The sequence below is a fragment of the Enoplosus armatus genome, chromosome 6, assembly GCF_043641665.1.
Source record: "Enoplosus armatus isolate fEnoArm2 chromosome 6, fEnoArm2.hap1, whole genome shotgun sequence".
Classification (NCBI taxonomy): Eukaryota; Metazoa; Chordata; class Actinopteri; order Centrarchiformes; family Enoplosidae; genus Enoplosus; species Enoplosus armatus.
The window spans coordinates 21747902-21770825 of NC_092185.1; the positions used below are offsets into that span (position 1 = coordinate 21747902).

The following is a 22924-nucleotide window of genomic DNA, read 5'->3' on the forward strand; positions in this document are numbered from 1 at the left end:
ACATTATTCAGGGTTGATTGACAGCTTGAAAACACTTCTCTGCCTCATCATTTCTCCCGCTAAGCAGGTTAGTTTGTTGAGCTAATCCACAAAGTGAACATACATTTTACGTGTGCTGTAGCCTTGTTTGTTGAGCAAATAAAGCTCAATATTAATATGAAACAGCTCACAAACACTTAGACGTTCCCATTGTCTGATATTTTAGAGTGTTATAAGATTTTTGTTGGTTAGCTCTTATGGTACTATAGTACTCTTATAGTGCAATGCACATTTTCTTTGTAAGTGGTCTATCCTTAAAGCTAAAAACAAATATTGAATTAACATAGGTGTTTACACATTCCACTTTTGTTTGAAATGTAAATGTGTAATTATAGAAAAAGGATTACATTCTTGGAGAACCGAGAGATTGAGGACTTAAGAGATTTCAGAAAATGTTTCAGAAAATGCATGAGTTACAAGTGAATGTACTTTATTTCCTTTTATTTCCTTGTTCAGTATTTCACTTTGAATATGTGAAGATATGCCTCGGTTAAGCAGAAAAATGCTAAATATACTGAAGATACAGACAATAGAAGTTGACTGACTTAATACTACAATAAAGAGCGAGCAGAGCGACACGTTTGAAATCAGCACATGCTTCTCTGTCTCATCGTTTCTCCTGTTACACCGGACATTATCACCTGCCACAACAACGCTTTCGACTCTTCCTGCAATAGTCCTCAAATAAACAGACATAAGAGTATCCTCATCCCCAATATCTGATGAGATTTTGTAAAGATTTTTGTTGCTGTTGATTTGGTTTTGAAGTACATTACTGAAGGGGAGAACGGGCTGAGATGAGAAGTTATAACAGCATTCTCGTGCAGAAGCAGCCGTTTCACTCAATCGGTTGTTGAAGTGACAAGCACATGGAGAATTTGGTAAGTGCTTTTATTTTGAAAAATAATACCGTCTGTGTCTCTTTCGAAGTGTAGCCAGTGTTTGCCGTGTGTGACGACATGTTCTTAGCTCTTCTGACAGACTTGTTCAAAGATATTACCAGTATTACCATGGCAACAAACAGTCTAATCATGGTGCTCACCGGCCTTTGTTATTGCCTTCAAGATTACAAAATTACATTAGTACACAGCTATTATGACAGTTATGCCCTGTGACACTTGTTACTGCTGCAAAGAGACAACTCTGTGTGGAGCCATTAACCATAAATTAGACTTCAGTTACATGTTGAAAGAGATATTTAAAGATCACATATATGCAAATAAGAACTAGAATAAGTGTCAGTGACTTGCACTTGTTCTTTTGCAATTGTCAGTCTACAATTAGAAGACATTTCTTTTTCTTTGATAAAAAGTCTAACACAGAAAGTGCTGTAGCCGCATTCTTCAGTCGTTGGATCACCAAAGTCTTTTTTGATTCATCCTCTGAGGACCATGCGTGTCTCTACAAAATGTCATGCAGATCCACCCAGCAGTTGTTGAGATATTTCAGTCTGGATCAGAGTGGTGGACCGACTGAGTGACTGACGCACAGATCAACATTGCCAACCCCAGAGCTACGCCGCTAGCATGACTAAGAACCAACAGGAATATAAACTGTTTATCCGCTGAATATCATAAGGTAACACAATTACATTGTTTTTCTTAGCTATTGTTGTGTCACCCTGTCATCCTCTGTGTGTGTGTGTGTGTGTGTGTGTGTGTGTGTGTGTGTGTGTGTGATTAAGAGATAGACAGAGAGTGTATGTTTGTTCTGTCCCCTCCTGTCACGTAACTCTTTGATCAATCACTGTGCTTGGTGACAGTTACCATGACAGCCAGTCACATGATCAGAGAGTGCACCACAGGTGTGTGTGTGTGTCAGCACAGAAACCCTGAGGCGTGACCTTGTACCATACAACACACACACACACACACACACACACACACACACACACACACACACACACACACACACACACACACACACACACACACATCACACACACACACACGGTACTGCCACTATCATTCCCCTTCAAAACTGAACACACAAACGCACTCTACATACACAAATAGAGAGAGAGAAGATCACTATGGCTCTCTCTCTCTCTCTCTCTCTCTCACACACACACACACACACCATGTACATGCACAATAGACTCATACATAAACCTACAGAGAGCAAAAAGATCCATACTGAGCTTATTAGTAATGAGTGGTCGGCCAATTAAAAAGCTACTGGATGGACACACACACACACTCTCCCTCTCTATCTGTCTTTCTCTCTCTCACACACACGCACACACACACACACACAGTAATGGATACTGTTTTCATTTACTTGCATCCATTTGTGTGTGTGTGTGTTGGAGAGAGAGAGAGAGAGTGAGAGAGAGACTGTAGATTGAGACGCACGGCTAACCTTACTTTGTTTTGGCTGGAAGCCTGTTGTTCAGTCGGTCAGTTTGCGGCTGAGACTCAACTGTGGTTATTAGCTTGCGATCAATCAAGCTTTCCTCTCTAGCGATCATCTTCGCACACACACACACACACACACACACACACACACACACACACACACACACACACACACACACACTTAATATCAGCACAGGGAGCAGAAGGGATTGGGGAGAGGCTGAAGGAAGGAAGGAGAGCTAAAGAGAGACAGAGCAGTGAAAGGTGGAGAGGATGCTGAGTTTTGTCTCAACCTTTCTGTTTGCCTTGGCATTGATCTCTGCCTCAACTCAACACTAAGGTCAGCCCACACACACACACACACACACACACATATTTGCTGAGGCCCTGGCTTCGACCGCCTGACTGGTCAAATTAAACCCAGATCACTGCAAGGCTCCAGGGACACACACACACACACACACACACACACACACACAGCCGTCACTGTCAGTGCAGGACTTTAAGCACAGATTTTTAGATGAGTTGAACGTTTTAACACACACCAACAGCACTGAGGACGTGTGTGACAGTGTGGATTCTGAGGACACACACACACACACACACACACACACACACACACACACACACACACACACACACACACACACACACACACACACACACACACACACACACACACACACACACACACACACACACACACAGCACTATGGCCTGATGCTGTCTCTACTTGCAAAGACACACACACATGGATACAGTCATGCAAGTTTGTGTGTGAAAGCATGTTTTTGTCTGTGTGCGTGTGTGTATGTGTGTGTGTGCATGTAAAATGTCTCCTTGTACTTCTGCTGTGTCAGCACCTCAGACAGACAGCGTTGTTGTTGTGTACCCACAGAGGAAATAAAATAACAGCCCACGTCTTTTCAACCCACAGACAGCTCTCTCTCTCTCTCTCTACCTTCCCCTTTTCTTCCCTCTTTGTTTATTATTCCTCGTTTCCACCTTTTCTGTTCATTTGCCCTCCCCCTCCATCTCTATCTCTGCTCCTTCCTGCACGTTATTTTCCTTCTTTACCTCTTCTTCTCTACTTTTTCTGCTTCTCTAAATTCAAATCATCTTTTTTTCACAAGGGAGGAAATCACCAAATGAAAAATGTATGTTTGGCTCATGATAATCCCCCCCCCCCCCCCCCCCCCCCACATAATTTATACCAATCAGTCAGTTTACATGTCAAAATACTGTATGTATAGATGGAACCATCAGATTTTGTGTCTGCTTATTTACTGTCATAAAAACAGCGTGTGCACGCACACACACACAGGATACAGTAAGTTAATCATGTCTGATCAAAAAGAAAGAAAGAAAGAAAGCTTTGTTTAGCTATATCTCATGTACAAGTGCTTATATTTTTGTTTTCTAACATCAATGGAACAAAGTTTTCTGTGGCAAAATAATTCATTGGTTATATTTCAAAAGTTCATTATGTTATTAAAACACACATGCACACACATAATCGTGCTGTTGCTGTCTTACTAAAGTGTTGTTTTAGCAAAGATTTTGTTATATTTACTCACTATATTTCTATGATTTTTCCAGATTTGTTTGGATTGAGAATGCCATATTCCTATGCAGATGTATTTTATTCATGTGTTCTTAAAGAAGAAATACAGCAGAAAGAGAGAAAGATCAATGGATTACAAAGACGTGAAATTATGGGGGAGAGATGGATGGATGATGGAGGGAGAGGAAGCTGAATATCTGGCCAGACGAATGATGAATGGATGAAGACAAGCAACAGCAGATGGGCAAAGGCGAGAAGGGATAGCTGGATGATGGACAGAGCCAATACTGGTGCCAACCAGATTTAGTTAAAACAAGTGAAACTGGGATCAGATTGAGCCACGCTATGTTTTTTCTTCAAAGTGGAAAGTGAGCATCTGAGAGGACAAAATAAATCAAACAGCACTCATTTCCATGCTCCAGTGTTTGAGCCATGTCCAGGCTGCCCCGCTGTGTTTGAAGTCTACCAGCTGCAGTTTTGAGGTGTAATGCTGCCATCTGCTGGACTTCCAGTAAAATGTTCACACTAACCAGTCATCCTCACTTCCTTCATTTACATCCTAAAACCTCAAATCCCTTTGCGCTTACAAAACGAGGACGAAATGTGAAGCTTCCTCACTTCGTTTGTAACAGATTTTGTTTGTCATCTGAAAAGTTGGCCCTCCTAATCATCTGCTGGATTATTTCTTTTTCATTTCATTCATTTCCTTCCATGGAACTTAACAGATGTGAAAATACAAAGATGTGAAACACTGTACACGTCATCCCTTTAAATAGAATAGATTTATTAGTAATTAACTTCTTATTACTGTATGAAACCCTTAATCAAACCATTACTTATGTGACTGTGTTTTATGCATTCAGTTGGTTAATAACTTTGTTATACTATGAAAATATGACATACATAAAGACCCATTTTACAACCAGCTTCCAAAAGGAACTTGATATATCTGTATGTAGTTTCATAGTGAGCTTCAGCTCATTGTTTAGCTGTCCGGCTGTAACTTTACCGTTTTGGTTCATTCTCACCACTCTAATATCGTCGTTTTTGGCCGTAGCACGCAGCTGTTTTCAGCGAAAAAAGCTCTAAAAACCCTCTGCACACTACCTGCTCAGCACCAAACAGCAGAAAAAAGTTAGCGAGTTAGCATTTAGCTACTAAAGACTCAGGAGTTCCCTCAGGAGTTGGCAGAGACCAAAAAACAGAGCTGAAAGAGAATATTGGGCGTCAGTCATTGCTCCGTATCCGTTGGATGTGTAAATAAGTAACTGTTTGCTAACACGTTCACCATAGTTTGATTACAGGTAAGATTTTGGTCAGATACAGCCTACACATTTTTTTCTCTTTTTAAAAAAACAGAATAAAATATATTTTTACACCTAACAGCAAATATCTATTGAGAAAATGTTTAGTGGTCTATCTTGGACAAAGTCAAATAAAAAGTAATATCCCATTAAAGATACTGTATCCCATGCGAAAGTCAACGTCACAGCTGATAACTGGCTGGTTATCCAGCAGGGCTAACTTATTTGTATAACACCTTTCAAATACACAGCATTTAAAAAGCTTTGCATGTGACATAACACAACGTTTAGAGGACAACAAGAGGGAAAATGAAACGCATTTAAAAAGAACAGAATAAATTAACGTCAAACAGCAAACTTGGAACACCAAGTAAACCAGCATCGGATCACCTGAGAGGTCTGAAGCGTTTGTAATACATGAGACCTGTCGTAATATTTAACACAGGTGGACACCGCAGTGATGTGAGAACAGGAGTATTGTCCTCTAAGACACCAAACAGTACACACTTTATACACAAAGTCACAAGGATTTACTTCCTGATAACTGACTCTGACTGTTCTCGGTCATGTGGCACGAGAACAGTTCTAAGTCGTGGGTACATCGGTCTCTCTCTCACACACACACACACACACACACACAATGCACATGTCTAATTAGCATTCCCAGTGTGTGTGAGTGGGAGTGGTATGACAGTTTGACAGTGCTCGGGTCCCTGTAGTCCTGTGTCAGCTATTCATCACAAGTCCCATGATACCAGCAACGCCCCCTTTCCCACCCTTCTCCACACACTCACTCTCCACCCCCTTCACCCTCACCCATCACCCCCACCCCCACCCCATCACGCTCACCTTCTGCACTGCTGAGCACAAGTGTGACATGAGAGATTTAACTGTTTACGTACCAACGAAGAGGTATGAAATATGAATGCTGTGTTGTTTTAAACCTGCCGTGTGAGATAAAGTTTACGTACTCCTGTTGTTGTTTTAGCGGTTTTGTTTTTCTGTGTTAAGACTCCCAGCGCTATTTGATGAGAACCCAAAAAGGAAGAGTTCTACTCTTTAGGAAAATACAATTATTGGCTTTCCTGCTGAGAGTTAGATGAGAAGATTGATATCACTCTCGTGTTTGTACACTGAACATGGAGCCACCGCAAGCAGCCCGTTAGCTTAGCTTAGCATGAAGAGTGGAAGCAGGGGAGCTTTGTCCAAAAGTAACAAAGTCCGTCCACCAGCCCCTCTAAAGCGCACTGATTAACATGTTATATTTTGTTTATTTAATCCATACGAAAACCAAAAAAAGTGTAAAAACTACGCGCTGTGGTTTTACCTTTGACGTGTTTCAACATCAGGAAGCATAAGCAGTGTACTCATAACTTACAATGCATGCATACAAGAACTTTTTTACCTTGGAAGAAGATAACATAAAATCTGCTTTCATACTTGTCTCTTCTCGAAGTTGGCAAACATAAACGGCTTTCTGTGTAAGACGCTCTCTCTTATATGCATTACACTACACCAGTCATGGCATCAGTTGTGATGAATGCTATAAATAAACTGTTGACTCATCAATTAGTTTGCAAATTGGTAATAAGTTGTTGATTTGATTGACAGATTATAAACTTGTAGGAGACCCCTGTCTGTTTAGCTCCTCACATTCTAGAAGAAAGTATGAAGTATTAAGTACGTATTAACGGTAAATGGACTTCACTTATATAGCGCCTTTCAACCCACGGCAGTGCTTTGGTCTCATTCACCCATACATCAAATGAATTACATGTATATTTTGCATTTTTGCTGACCATATAAGCAGGCGTGTGTTCATGTGTCTCACTGCTGCAGAGTGACTGTGACCTTTCAGCTACAGGACGGCCTGTGTAAGCGCTCGGACATCTTTCCACCCATTATCATCACATCAAGGTGACATGTTCCAACAACAGGAAGAGTAGGCGTGTACTACAGTGCATGTTAAAAAAGAAGACATCACAGTTTGATGGAAGTCCATGAGACTGACATTTCGCTGCTTGATTGTGACGAACTGCAGATTTTTTAGGCTGCCAATTAAACCTCGTATAGGTACTTTATATAAACTTGCCACATACTGTAGTGTTGGTGTTTTGAGTAGAACCAGCAGGTGGCATCACAACAACTTCCCCTGCTAAACTCATCTTTGCCAGTGACAAACATTGTGTTATATTCCCCACATCTACTTTCACCTCCTCTAGATCATGCCTCATATGAACAGTATTTCCATCAGACCTAGAAAAAGCCAGATGTGGGAAAAGATGTTTTTGTTTGTCCCCCCCCCCCCCCCCACCCCACACACAGGGATCATTTACACACACTCTGACTGCAAGTACAGAACACCACAGTGAAATGTGAAACCATGTCGAAAAAGGAGCCGTACTTCAGTCAACCTGATTCTTGCCCCAAAGGGCAGACTTACAGCAAAACAAGTCAGCGATGGTTTGCTACTCTAAAATTCTGTCCCCCATAAACACCTGCTGTGGAAGTGGCCGAAGATTATCAAGATTTTGGTGTTGTTCATCCCCAACGTGTGTGTGTAGGTATGTGTGTGTATGTATGTGTATAAATGTCTTAAGCTGCTTCTGCAAAAAGAATTTGCCAAACACCAAAGAAGTAACCCTATCAAAATGTTAGTCAAATGAATCGGCACATAAAGTTCAAAAACCTACGAACTGTTAAAGACTTAGTTTAAAGGAGACGTCTGGTGATATTTCTTGAAGTCAACAAATCCCATGAAAAGATGAACATCAACAATTAATCTATTCCACTAACAACTATTAAGTGTGTAGCCAAAGCTCGACACATTTTATTCCTCCGTGCCACAGAGCTCCAGTGTTGTCCAAAAACTACTAAAAACACATCAATGAGCCACACTGTTGCATAAATGGGGTTGAGTGCCACAGACAGGGTAGGGAAAGACAGACACACATTGCTGGTTTTTGTCTTGTTAACAGCAGTGGCGTGGCGTGACTTTTCCACTAGGTGGGGCTACTAAATCTTGGCATGCTATCCGCCATACTGTCACGTAAAAAGAACGATGAACCATTTTTCATTAAACTATGAAAACAATTGGAATTGCAGGAGGGGCCACTGGTTAACAGTAAGAAACATCTAGAATGTCCTTTAACCTCCTAAGACCCAAGTTCTATCTTAATTTCTCTTTGCTATCTTGGCTTATTGGGACCTGATAAGTATAAAAACTAAGCATCATCTGTTGACATGATGTAGTTCCACATACGGGGACAATTTTGAATTTCCATATAAGCAGAATTAAGTATTATGGTATAACCCAAAATGTGATGTCCACGCATGTGGATGCCAGGTCTTAGGAGGTTAAGTAAGGTAAAACGCATTCTAATCTCTGGAAGAGCACTTACGTTCAAGAGATCTGCAAACAAAACTTCATTCTAACTCTGGAAGTTGTGTGTTGAAAGCGTCAAAGTCTCTAATGCCTCACTGCTTGTCTGTCAGGTCTCATAATTGGCTTTCTCACTTGTACAATCACCTGCAGGTGAGGTGCACACACACACACACACACACACACACACACACACACACACACACACACACACACACACAAACACACAAACACACACACTCAAACTTCCTACACACAGATGCATATACTTTCATGCATCCACACCATGTAAACAATTGCAACAGACAAACACATTCTCGTATGCATTCAGGCGCGCACACACACACACACACACACACACACACACACACACAACACACACACACACACACACACACACACACACACACACACAACACACACAACACACACACACACACAGCGAGCTGCTGCGAAGGATGTGAACACACATCGATCTGTAACGAGAATCATGGTGGGATTCTCACATCCTGCCTGACAAGAGTCACCTGCAGCCACACTTACAGATGTCATTGGAGAGCAGTCAACTTGACGTCACTTATTATTTTTTTCAAACCTTGATGAACCCAATTAAACCCAAGTGGGATAAATTGGGCTCAATCTCCCCCTCAATAGCTCAACGTTGGATTGAGCAGCTCACTAATACAGAGGAGGAGATCTTCTCTATGAAATAAATAATCTTAACTATTTCTCTCTATAGCTCAGTATTTGGGGATTTAACCAGAGGACTGCAGTCACATACTGTTTTTGGTTTTGTTTTGTTTTTTTCAAAGCAAGTTGAAGCTATTGGTCCTCGGAGTTTGGTTTAGAGACAAGTTGGGATCCAATTTTAAAGTCTGAGTCAAGCTGTAGAAGAAGCTACTGAGATATTGTAATATATATTTATTCATGCTGTGTCACGTCAGTACAGTCGTTGTCTCAGTGCACTCCTAAAATGTAATAATCTTATGGAGAATAACATGTATTTGTCATTCATATCAAATCTTATAATGATAATGCACAAATCATCATATTGCGCTCAAAGGACTATTTTGCCCTGAGGTGCTAGGATTGGCTTGTCTCTAAACTGCACTAATTAATATTTTTATATTAACAGTGGAACAAATAGTGGAAGAAATTGCTACGTAATGTGAAAGGTGTCTCATAGTGGTGAACCCACAGACAATTATCACCCAACTTTGCAGTTCCCCTCAGATCCATTTTAGCATCTTTTTGCTCAGTGTTTGGGGTTTTTACGACTTCACTGTTTTGGTTCAGTCTCACTGCTCTCGTCAAACCTCCATTTCCAGCAGCCGTTCAGCTAAAAAGCTCTAAAACCCACTTAACGTTACCTGCTCAGCGGTCCGACAACGTAAGCGACGAGGTGAGCATAGTTGAGCATTTAGCAGCTGAAGAGCCAGAAATTTCCCCCAGAGAAACAGAGCTAAAACGGGAGTGAATATGGGATATTTATTTGAGCAAGATCAGTTTAGTACATCTATTTTCAGCCATGTGAATGAACATTTTCCACAGTCGCAGCATCTCACCTAACTTTACACAGCTCCCATCCCATATCACCACATACTGACAGTTGTGTGTTCGTATTTTAACCAAGACCTACAAAGCTTAACCTTATTTAGAAAAGCCCCCCCAGGTCCCTTCCAGTCTGACATGATCATTATTCCTGAGTAAGATGATCATCTAAGGTAAAACACAGTGGATATCCATCTTCTAAAATGCACTATCTGAGTTTTCTCTTTACCTTTGTCGCCATTTACTACACCAGTAACGTACAGTATTTAACATACTCAGAAGATCCCGTTCAGTCTCTGCCGGAAGAACTACATCATCTGCATAAAGAAAACTACCAACTGTAAAATCAGAGAGTCTGACCCCCTGTTCTATAGTCTTTGCTTTGCTTGACAGAGAGCTTTCTTTATGAAATGTCCCATCAATACCAGATTTCAGTAGTTTGAATTTTTGGATTTACACTATCAAAAGCCCTCTGGAAATCTTTAAAGCAATAAAAAGTAGATATCTCTTCCTATATTCTCGCACGTGATCAATGCAAGCTTCATTTTGTTCATCTGCCAACTGACCAGATGATCCCAAATTATATTTAATGACTCGTGCACTTCAGAGGGACAAGAGGACATTTTTATGACATGGGCGATCACTATGCGCACTGCTATATAAGGCCACTGTTTGGTAAAAAACTGTAATTTTACACATTAATATCAACTTAAAGGCTGCACATTCACGTCCCTGCTGCAAGTGTTGCCATCAAGCCCCGTGTCTCAGTATGTCTGATAGAAACTTTAATAGCTACCAGCATGAGACACTGATCAGCCAAGCACATCAGCATAGTGAGATCCAATATGTCACCACCATGCAGAGAGAGAGAGCGAGTGTGTGTGTGTGTGTGTGTGTGTGTGTGTGTGCAAATGAGGGGAAAGCTAGCTACATGTGTGTCTTGTTAGCGATGGGTGTAACAGTGGAAGTGGCGGCAGTAATGTGGGAATGACAAAGGAGCTCTTACTGTGAGCTATATGAAGACGTGTGAGATCTGCGAGAGTTCTGCAACATGTCATATCCCCTGATGTGTGTGTGTGTGTGTGTGTGTGTGTGTGTTTTGCAATCAAGGTAAGACGGACACTGTCTCTGTTTGTATGTGTGATCTGCTGACCTACAGTTACCTCTTGTACTTGCAACAAATTAACAAATCCCAAAACATGTAGGCAAATGTATAGAAGGTACTAATAATCTTGAACTAAAGTCTAATAATAATAATAATAATAATAATACCACAGAACTCAGAGAGGCTGACTTGCTGGGGAGTTACCAAAAAATGGCTTGCTAATATATTGAAAATGTCTACCAATGCCACTGAATAATGTGGTACAATTACATTTTTCATTGAGGAGGCATTTGGAGGTTGAAGCAAAACATACATGAGGGAAAACTTAAGGCGTTAAGAGAAGTCATGGTTGTTTCAATTCATAACAACAAAAACAATGCTAATCATGATGAAGGTTCGTGTGGCCACAGGGAGCAGCCTGAACAGTATTCAACTTAATAAATTAAGTTTATTGAACTTGTTATTTTATTTTTTTTTACAAAACTCATAACTTCACTAACTTAACTAATTGTTACATGACTCTATCAAATTATTAAACCTGAGTTCAGCGCTCACAATTTTAAGGCAGCAGGCAAACATGTTTCTAAGTTGAACCAGCTTCAAATGATTAACAGTGTAGAACCTCTACAACCAACAACTGAAAGTACTGAATTCACACATGGCATGCTGGTTATATTCACAAGCTCTTAAACAAGGAAATTGACAAACTTCTAGAAGGTAAATATTAATATATAATAATCTTCAATACATCACTTTTCTTTCATCACCTGACCCTGCCATCCCTCCCCTCTCCTCCCTAATTACCTTCCCTCCTCACCAGTACAGGTCCGGCCTCCGGCTCTCAGCAGGATCCAGAGCGGCTGCGGCAGCAGGCGTTCTGCGGGGAGAAGGCAGCTCCGGAGGGTGAGACTCTCCGAACCGATCTGGGAGGTTATATGGCAGCGATGTAGGGCAGAACGAGGTGACCTTGTGACCACTGCTGAGAACTCCACACTGCATCTATCTATCTCTGACTGGGGATCTGTGATTAGTGAAAGGAATAAGGTAACTGGAGTAGAAACCTCAACCTCACACTAGAGGGCGCTGGTGGTTCAGCTCTGGCTTTTAACCACAGTGTGTTGCATTTCTCTCAAACTAAACTTTTGAGCCCAGCACGGCATTCACCCTGACACAAAAACATGCTTTAAGATTAATGAAAAGTGCACATCCTTTACCCGTGTGTCCCCATTCTGTGTTCTCATTTTGTCTGCACAGATTCTGAGGCCTCTTTAAAGATACTAATGGAAATCTTTGAAACAGCATTGAGATCGTGTGACACTAAAAGTGCCCCTTCAATCCTCGGAGCAGCGCAGCTCACACCCTGCACAAATAAATGGGATGTCTCCAAACACACGCATTTCATATCAACAGACGAGCGAACGTTTGGATTTAATAAACCTTTATTTAAATCAAAGAGCAGATAAAAACATTAAGGCAAGACGAGCAGCGAGCGTCGAGCTGCAAAATGGAACGTCAAAATTGAACTCTACAAGGCTTGATCCGTCGATAAAAAAATAGAAAATTATGAAGCCAGAGAAAAAAACAACAGAAACACAATATGAGAAAGAGCATGTGTGCGGCTGTCTGTGTATGATAGCATTCAAGAGATGTTTGTGTGCATGCATGCAAGTCGGACGTGTGATTTAATCTGTATATGTGTGAGAATGATGAGTGAACGGGTGCTCGCAGGACACATTTTCAGACATGTACTCAGTAAAACGATAAAGTGCTGTTATTTTATGGACTTTCTTTTCCAGCCTAGAAATAAACGACTACGTCAAGCAGCTCGACTCTCTAGTACAGAGTTAGTAACAGCCAACTAAAGTGCATGTGTCACCGTATGAAACGTAAGCAAACATGAGAGACACTGGAGACATTATTTGCATTCTATAAGCAACTTGGTAACCAGCTTTTTGCTGAAAACGTATTGGTTTTTTTCTCTCTAGTGCAATAAAAATGATGTTTCTTTCACATCAGCTGACACAAACCGACGTGAAAATGTTGCCATGCACTTCTTCAATGAAACTCTGATTCAGGTTTAGAGGTTTGTGACACATTTCTTGTTGTGTGTTTAGTATTTACAGTTGCAGTCAAATAAGCAGCACAGTGGGGTAGACAGCGGCACCAATTAGCATCTTGCAGAACTGCAGATGGGATTTCTTTGTCTTTCCTACGAGAGGATTTTGGGGATGTGATCGCAGCAATGAATCAAGATTTCTAAAAGTGGTTTGAATGACTGCAACTGTTCATGTTTATTTGTGGTATAAAATGGTTGATTTTCAAGCTTTCCTCAGTAAGTGCTTTAAGTAGTGGGCTGGCTGTTCTGAACTGAATAAAAGCTGAATAAAAATTCCCAGCGATGCAGAATGTGACAAGAAGCAGCACTTGGAGGCAATAACCAACTAAGCTTTCCCGCCCTGAGCCGTCCAGTGTGGTGCTCACTTCACATGTAGGGCTCATTTTACGGCCTTTGGGGCAGCCACGAGCATCCTCCAAGAAACGGGACTTCTGCTGGATGGATTTCAGTCTGCAGGCAGGACACAAGTACAGGAAGGAGAAACTGTGTCTGTCTCACTTTATGTTAAAATGGTGGAAAGAGCCTCCAGTTATATAAACATCGACCTGTCATCCAAACTTCAGGCCAGACTTTCTCCGTTTCATCTTAGTTTTACATACACTGCATTAAGGAAATAGTCCGACATGGAAATACGCTTATTCAGAGATAGATCAGAAGACTGATACCACTGCCTGACCAGTTTAGCTTAGCATCAAGACTGGAAACTGTGGGAAACAGCTGACCTGGCTCTGTTCAAAGGTAACAAAATCTTTAAAATTAAACAAACAAGATATAATGTGTTAATTAGTGAGCTCTATGGGTGCTGCCAGGTGTATTTTGTTACCTTTGGATGGAGCCAGGCAAGCTGTTTCCCATCGTTTCCAGCCTTTATGCTAAGCTAAGCTAACTGGCTGCTGGCTGTAGCACCCTAATATGTATCATCCTGGTATGAGAGTGGTTTTCATCTTTTCATCTAACTCTTGGCAAGTAAAGGAGTGAGCATATTTCCAAAAATGTCAAATTATTTCTGAAGGTAAAAACTGATTCAAGGTCTTTGCCACCTGCTTTACACCTACTAGTTCAGCTGTGTCCCTTCTCTCTCAAGAGAGATGAAGTCTGACCACACTTTTACTTTCATTTTTAGAGGGCTCTTTCTCAATAAAAATGTGATATACGAAGAGACAACAAATAAGTCTGGCTGCCTCTTTCATTTGCATGAAAGTGCAAAAAGATTAAATGCTTCTTTACTACGACTAACTAATCACTTGTGCTAAAAGTTCTAAACTCACCTGGATTCACGTGAAATATAGCCTCTAATTAAACATCCAGATGAATCAAAAGGTTTAACTGGGTAGTTTGATGCTGTAAATAAGTTTGTTTGTACATACAGAAGTGTATTCCTAAAGTTACAAAACAAAACAACTGGAGCGCTCTGAGCGTCTTTCTGTACAAAAAGACCAAAGAGAATGTCAGCGCAAGAAAAGTTCGACAACTTGTCAAAGCACACGTAGGATGAACAGAAAGTGCCGTTAACAACTACCCAAAACTGGACAACATGATTTAAAATGGTTTTACCTGTATGTATGGACTTTAGAGTGAGTACTGTCTTGCCAGGCTCTGACTGTGGAGATCATCCTACCTCAAGCACATGCACAAGAGCGGGGAGTTCTAACTGTCTACATCTTTAATCTAAAGCACACAGTCATCAGATTTTCACCTTCCTGTGTGTAAAAACAGCCATGAGGGTGGTGACGTTTCTAGGAGGGGCTTTGAAAAGTAAAAAACAAAAACAAAACAGAGAATAACAGACGAAGAAATCAGCAGACTGAACATTTGACTTTCAAACCTGTGTGTATGTTCGTTTGTGTGTGTGTGTGTGTGTGTGTGTGTGTGTGTGTGTGTGTGTGTGTGGTGTAAGAAGCTGCCTGCAACAGGCAGCGTGGTGTCACTCCTGGAGAGCCCAACCTCCAGAAACCTCCTACACCTGCACACCACAACGCCTCATTGGATAAACAGGACTACAAGCCGAAGCTGTTATCATCTAGTGATGTTTTCACCTCCTCCGTTCAAAGCTTGTTAGATGACAGCACATACAGAAATCACTCGAACCGTATTTGATTTTTTTTTTTTGCAAACACTGTTTCTTTGAATGTTTGCTCTTTAGCAAAATAGCAATAAGCACAGATACATGAGTAAAGTGTGTGTGTGTGTGTGTGTGTGTGTGTGTGTGTGTGTGTGTGTGTGTGTGTGTGTGTTTTCCCATCCATCTCTATGTGTTTGCATCTGCAAGCCCATCTGTCCTTCCGTCCCTGTGTGTTTGTGCGTTTATCTGTCTGTCTTCTTGGCCCACGCCAGGTCATCTGATCGCGGTTTCTGCCCGGTAAGTCGCTGGATCAATTGCTCCATCCGTCTCCAAAAGCCCAGCTGGTCCAGTGGATAGTTGCACCAACCTGGGATGTGAGGACACATGGAAAAAGAGACCGGAAAATGGAGCGGAGAAAAGTGGAAGAAGAGAGTCAGGAAGGTGGAGAAAAGAGGAAGAGATTTGGGAGGGAGTAAAAAAGTAAGGTAGGAACTGAAAGGAACAAACGTCAAGATATTTCACTCACAGCCTTAACATGTCAGGGGATCACCAACGCCTTTAGGATTCATGTGCTTGTGGTTCATTGGTTCATACTTTTTCTTATACACCTTACCTACAAATATATATATATAAATATATATAAATATAAATATATTATTCACTCTGCTGCCCAGTTGGTAAAAGTGTGCGTCCTGGTCATAGATTAGTTATGAAAGCCGTCTCTCCTGCCGGGCTGCCGACAGCGCTGTCAGCTGAACGCTCCGTCACACTGGACAGCGGTTGTGGAAGGACCTGAAGGATGACACTGATGCACAAGCCTAAGCGTTTTAGACAGATCGGTCCATAGTCTCGCAGCCCTGAAGGGATTTTGACTGTATTTAGATATTTGTTTTGTCTGTGGCCCCGCCCACTGCCCCAGCAGCACCCACAGGGCGACCACTGGCTCGTACTGACCTGTTTCCAAACATCCTCTCTCCAGCCCCTCCAACCTGCGTCTCTCCCCTCCTCTCTTTTCCCCTCCAAACATCCCGGACGCCTTTTCCTAGTGTCTCCTCTGCTTTTTCATCTCTTTGCTTCACCTCAGATTTCACTCTTCTGTCCTTAACTTCCTCCTCCCTCTATTGTCTTCTTTTTCTCCGTCCTTTATCCCCATCTGCACCCCGATCCTCAGTTCTTCTTTCTACATCCAGCCTCCTGTCTCACTCTCATCATCATATACAGACTACATTTCAGAGGGGTGGAGGGATGAGGGGATACTCCCAGGAGAGGTCCTTAGCCCCTACTAACACACACACACACACACACACACACACACACACACACACACACACACACACACACACTTCCAGATTCTTGGTTCTTTTACACTTTACAGAACTTACATAGCTTTGAATCTACTGTATGTTTAAGGCAAATACATTAATGTATGCGTGTATGGCTGCAGGCCAAAGTACATTTACATGTACACATGCATGCATGACTGCACAATCGTCTCTGTACACACATACTGCTCCGACACACACACACACACACACACACACACACACACACACACACACACACACACACACACACACACACACACATCAATGCTGAGCATGTTACACACATGTACAAGCGTCATTATTTTAGAAGCAGTCGAGGAGTCCCTCAACATTTAAGATAAAAGGCCTTTTTTTACTATTATTACCAAAGACACACACATACACACAACACGTACACACGTATGTGAGTGTATATTTGTGTACAAATGCAGTTATCCTTTTACGAGCACACAAATGCAGAAATAAAAAAAGATGTAAGATGCATGCACATGCACACACACACACACACACACACACACACATACACACACACACACACACACACACACACACACACACAGACAAGAAGCAAAGAGGAACATCCACATGGGCTGTGTGTACTTAGGCTACCCTTGTCTGATGCTCACACACTACCACCCATGATGTGTTTGCATAGGGTACATGCTATAGCTGCGGGGATATGAATGTGTGTGTGTGTGTGTGTGTGTGTGTGTGTCCCTCCAGTGACCCTCTCTCTGCTGGAAGACAGTAAAGCAGCCAGAGGTTTTATTTGATTTCACTCTTTCTTTCCCTCCATCTCTGCTTCTTCCTCTTCTCTCCTTCTTTCTCCACACATTCCTCCTTTTTTTGGGGGGGGGCTCCAAATCCCTGCTTCCTACCCACCCTCTCCTCGCCCTCTCGCTCTCTCCCCTTCCTCCCTCCCCTGTCCTCCCTCCCCCTCTGCCTGTGAAGTCCTATTTGTTAGAACAGACAGCAGGTTAGCATTAAATATACATGGGGATTGTCAGCCGGTGGCGAACACAAAGGCAGCTAGGCGAGCCCCAGTGGAATCCAAGCCCGGCCCAGGCAGCCAGGCTGGGGAAGCGGGGGGCCGTCGCCGTTCCCTGTGGGCCCCCGTCCGCCACCAACCCACCACACACACACACACACAGGTTAGAAACCGAAGAGGAGGTCAAAAAGACGAGTACACACACAGATGCTCGGGTATGCAGATGTACACGTGTGCGTGTGCGCGCGTACAAACACACACTTTCCCCGTGCCACCCCCCTTCAACTGGCTCACACACACACACACATCTGTCGTCCGCAGGGGCGCAGGGTGACGTACAAGCTGAATCCCCCTTGTGTATCCTCCCTCTTTTCCCTCCCTCCCTCTCACCCAGATGCACACAGAATACCGAATGTGGATCTGTTACGGAGGCCTCGTGTCTCTGAAGACGCGCACGCACGCAAACAGAACATTTTTCTTTTAGTTATTTATAAGAAGCCGACAGACAGACACGGCCGCCATTTTATCCCAATCTGCCGAGAATTTAAGTGAAATTATTCTGGAGTCATCATCTTCAATTATGGCGATCTAAAATGGCCGCCCCCAACATACACACTGATAAACATTGGATAGTGTTCAAAAGTGACGTTACACACATTCTGTCCTTCAGTGTGTCGATGCTGTGCTAGATTTATTTTGATCAAATCACCTTGATCTGTTCTCGAATGTATGCAGAGGATCTATACACCCTGACAGAGACGTGAACCCTTCCCTCTCATATACAAACAGCATTGATGATGGATATGGCTCAAAAGCAGCAACTCCAATTGTTTGAAAAAGGTTACATGAACAGATTTCTGTTATGCACCTGGAGTTGACTTACGATATGTCTTATAAAGTATTATAAGTATGGAAGTATTGTAAACATAACCTTGGCTTAACTAATCCAGCCTAACATGTTGTTATCACGGTAAAATGATCCTCATCCAGCCGATACATTTTTCTGAAACCATTGGCTTGATTTGTTTATCTTTGATGACGTCCTGAATAACAGTGTGCTCCTATTTTGTGTAGTTAAGAAGGTCACCAGTCATGATAACGCCAGCTCTTACCTGTAGTAATACAGTAGTATGTCTCGTGCGGCGAGACATGGTGGATGCGGTGGTGTTTCCGTGGCAACACCAGATGCCAGTCCTGGAGCAGCGTGACCCAGCGTGGGAGGCCGAAGTAGGAGTGGCTCCACTTGTGAATCTGATTGGTCAGCGTAACAAAAACCGCCAGGGCGAAGACGTAGCAGTCCCAGGGATAGGACGCGGCCAAGGCCTCTGAAAGGTGACAGGAGGCAGACAGACATTTATACAGAGAGAGAAAGAAAGAAAGAAAAAGAGAGTAAAGTTAATAGAATAATTAATCAAACTGTTTAGTGTAATGAAGAGGGGCCAGCATGAAGGCGTAGTACTCCCACAGAGAGGATGCTGGCAGGAGCCTCGGAGAGATGAAGAGACTGAGGGGGAGGATGAGGAATGGGAGGGGGGGGGGGGGAAGGGGAGACGGAGAGAGATGGGGAAGAGTGGCAGCAGGGGAGAGAGGAGGAGAGGACAAAGACAGACAAGTAGTATGATGAGGAGAGAGCGTAAAATAGCCTGTAATGTAGCATAACATAAAACCAGGGAGACAGTGAGCAGCGAGTGTCACAATGTCTTCCAGAAAAATCACAGCCTGTTTGCCAGAATCAGAGAGGCTAAGTGGAGATCAGTCACCTGACATCAATGTTTTTCGCAGTTTTTCTTTTTTTTTTTTTATCACGGCGCTATCACCTCCGCACCGCAGGCATCAAGAGGAAAATTTAAGTCAGTCAGTCAGGGGTGAGACACTTCACCCCTCTACGCCTGTGCACCATCACACGAGAAAATCAGTCTCTACAAATTCTGTCTGTTCTTTATTGAGCAAGTAAAAAGTCCTACTGATGTTCAAATGTAGCTATGAATCATCACCCCCCCCCGCTCACCTTTTAATATTTAAACAATCCCACTCTCGTCCTCTGAAAGGACTACACATCGTTCCTGCAAAGGCGCCTTGGGAGTGGACAGAATGTGTGCGTGTCTTTATGTGATATTCAGATGAAGGTGTAGTTGGAGTTTCAGATGGAGGCTGGGGAACAGGGGACAGCAGTTTAACGGCTCTGTGAGAAAGTCACACCAAAACAGCATTTGGAGGGCATCTTTCTTTAATGTGATGTGTTTCCTTTTGAAACAGGATGCGGGGGCCAAGACTTTACACAGTAAGAGGTCACTCAAAGCTGTAAACCAGCTGGATGAACGGTAGATTGATTTCATTGGGCAAAGGGGAGGGACTGTTGGAAAATCTTCATATCTCAGTGTAATGCTAATTTGGCTCTAGAGTGAGGTAACTCAAATCTGCTGTTTAGGGAATAAAAGAAATGAAATTCTAAAAACAAAAGAGGAAAATCCAATTTTTTCTTATCAACTTATTTGTAAAATGCTGTAAATTCTCAAATAACGACCACGTCTTTTTATTACTAAGAGAGAAGCAGGCCGTCGTTTTTCTAATTTCAAATTTCTTTTTTTTTTTTTACACAATAATGAAGTTGGAAATGCCGCAAAGATGGCGGCAGCGTGGAGACGCAGCTTCGCAGGTGCTGCGGATCTACATTTCCTACTACACCAAGGGGGCCGTTCATCTTATAATAAAACATACTTGACAGAACCACTCTGCATAACTTGCTTGCATCTGCTTGTCCAGAGCAGTCATTGCTGACCACCTGAGCCATGGATATCCTGTCTATTACTACTATTCTGTCACGGTGTGGATGTTTTAATCGTGACCTGCCAAGGGACTGCAGATGAAAATAAGCTTTAAGCCCACTCTGGTACAAAACATCAAAAGGTAACATGTATGTTTAATATCATACATGGTCCCTACGGTAGTTTTGTGACTGAGCAAATTGGCCAACAAGGTGAAAAAGTCATCTTTCATTTTATATTTGATGTTAATGGTCACACAAGCTGCTTCAAACAGAGTAAAAGGGCACCCCGCTGCAAACTGTTTATATTGTTTTCATGATGGCAGCAGGAGCCACGGTTAACTCTTCAACCAACTGTCTGCTGAGCGATGCCTGGTCGAACAGGCATCCAGAGTGAAGGATTTACACACTGGAAAAAAAAACAAACTGTAAACCTGGAAAGGGATGTTTTTATTTCGCTGGCGTATACACATTAGTTACAGTGGTGGAATGTAACCAAGTACATTTACTCAAGTGCTACTTTGGACTTCAAGTCCACAACATTTCAGTGGGAAATATTGTACATGTCACTCCACTATGTTCAACCATAGTTACTAGTCCCTTTACAAATGAAGATTTTACATACAAAACATGACAAGCTTATAAAATATGATGCACTGTTGTAGATTAAACAACTCAACAGAATATAAATTAGTTAACTACAAAAGTAAAATGCTGTTTACACATTAATCCGTCAGTGATAATAATCCAGTGGTATGATAAATAGTAGTCTCAGGGGGCTACTTCCTGTCGCTCCAGGAAGAGCACTTGAAGGAGAGACTGATTTCAGGGAAGTGGTCGATGTTCATAGTGTCAGTGTTGATATGAGCTGACAGGCGACAAACATGTCAGGACTCACACATAAGAACAGCAGAGTGCAACAATTCTCTAAATAATATTATGCATGAAAACAGTCATTTGAACAGAGCTCGAAATCCAGATGTAACTGAGCCACCAACACCTGCTTAGTGAAATGGCGTGTGGTTTCCGGTCTTCCGCCTAAAACCGAACAGAAGTCTGCAGTCTGCCTGTCGCACCGCTAACTCTTGTTATTCACTTGAGTCTTTCTGTCGGTATGACTTACAGCTGTCCTCTCTCTGTCTACCTCCATCCCTCGTTCCCTCTCTTTGGTTAAAGCGGCGATCTCTTGACCCCGGTTCAAGTGCGGACATGACAGCTGGAGATGTCGCCCCACGGCTTTCAGCTCTTCCCATCCACCTCCGTCTCCGTCTTTGTCTGGTGACCGCTTGACACTGCGAGAGGCTTGACATGACAGGTTTAGATGTCATCTTACCGCTACATGACCCTCTGCCACCCCCCACCCCCCCGCGCGGGCTCTCTCGCTCCCTCTCTTCTCTGTGCGCTCTCACCCTCTGTCTCAAACTCTTAGCGGTGACCTCTTGAGGTGCAGACATGACAGGTGTAGATGTCACCGCGTCTCTCCCTGTCCGTCTCGCGACCTCTTGACTCCCTGCGGTGTGTGACATGACAGGTGTGGATGTCACCTACAAGTGAACCTCACTACTGCTCTCTCTCCTCTAATCTCCCCCCCACCATTCGCTAGTCCCTGCTGTGGACAAGCAGCTGACCTCTGCAAGTTTCCCCTTTGCTCCTCTTTTCTCCCTCTCTTGATGTGAAGTCCTTGTCCTCGTTCTTTCCATTTGTATCAGAATCCTCAGTCAGTACTCAGTATTATTCAACATCTTCTTTCATGTTGACTGTGTTTGCATTGAGAATTCCACTGTTGAATCAGATTTCCCTACTTTTCATATGCTTCACTTCTGTACTGGTAACTGGTATAACTATATCTGCAGCCACACTGGTGGCTCTGTGAGGCTGTACGTAGGCACGGCAGTGCTTTGAGCTAAATACTAAAACAATGACTACTGAAACTGACATTTGCTAACAAGCCACTAGCGTCGCTAAAAATACAAATCATAATACAGTTTTGGAATTGTTAGAAGACTATAGTACAAGAGTATATAAACTACAACAGTGGCATCCCAGGAAAATATATTTGAATCACAATTATAACATACTGTATACAGAGATCATTCTGGCCAAGAATTACTGGTATCATAATTTTCCTATCAGCATTTGGTGCCAACAGAAAAACATGGGTAGTATTTTAGATTGCCCTTTGGGATTTTCATACAAAGTTGGGATCATCATTTGAGTAAATAGCTAACAGCTAACTAGTTCATAGATAACAGCAGACAAAGCAAATCAAAGATGCTTGTGAGCTGCTCAACCCCCATAAAAGCACTAACCTAGCCTTTAACCTAGCTAAATGATGTCAGCCCCCCCCCCCCCCGCCCTCCACCCTCC

The 22924-nt window shown here is 42.5% G+C and overlaps 1 protein-coding gene across 1 annotated transcript in view; it reads right to left on the reverse strand.

Moving 5' to 3' along the window:
- Nucleotides 1-15722: 15722 nt before the first annotated feature.
- Nucleotides 15723-22924, reverse strand: part of LOC139286035 (plasmanylethanolamine desaturase 1) — a 34170-nt gene continuing 26968 nt past the window's right edge. Inside the window, exons 5-6 of the mRNA XM_070906690.1 lie at nt 18906-19118; nt 15723-15847 (exon numbers count right to left, since the gene is read on the reverse strand). Of these exons, the coding sequence (XP_070762791.1) occupies nt 15723-15847; nt 18906-19118 (338 nt within the window). The remainder of the gene's footprint in view (nt 15848-18905; nt 19119-22924) is intronic.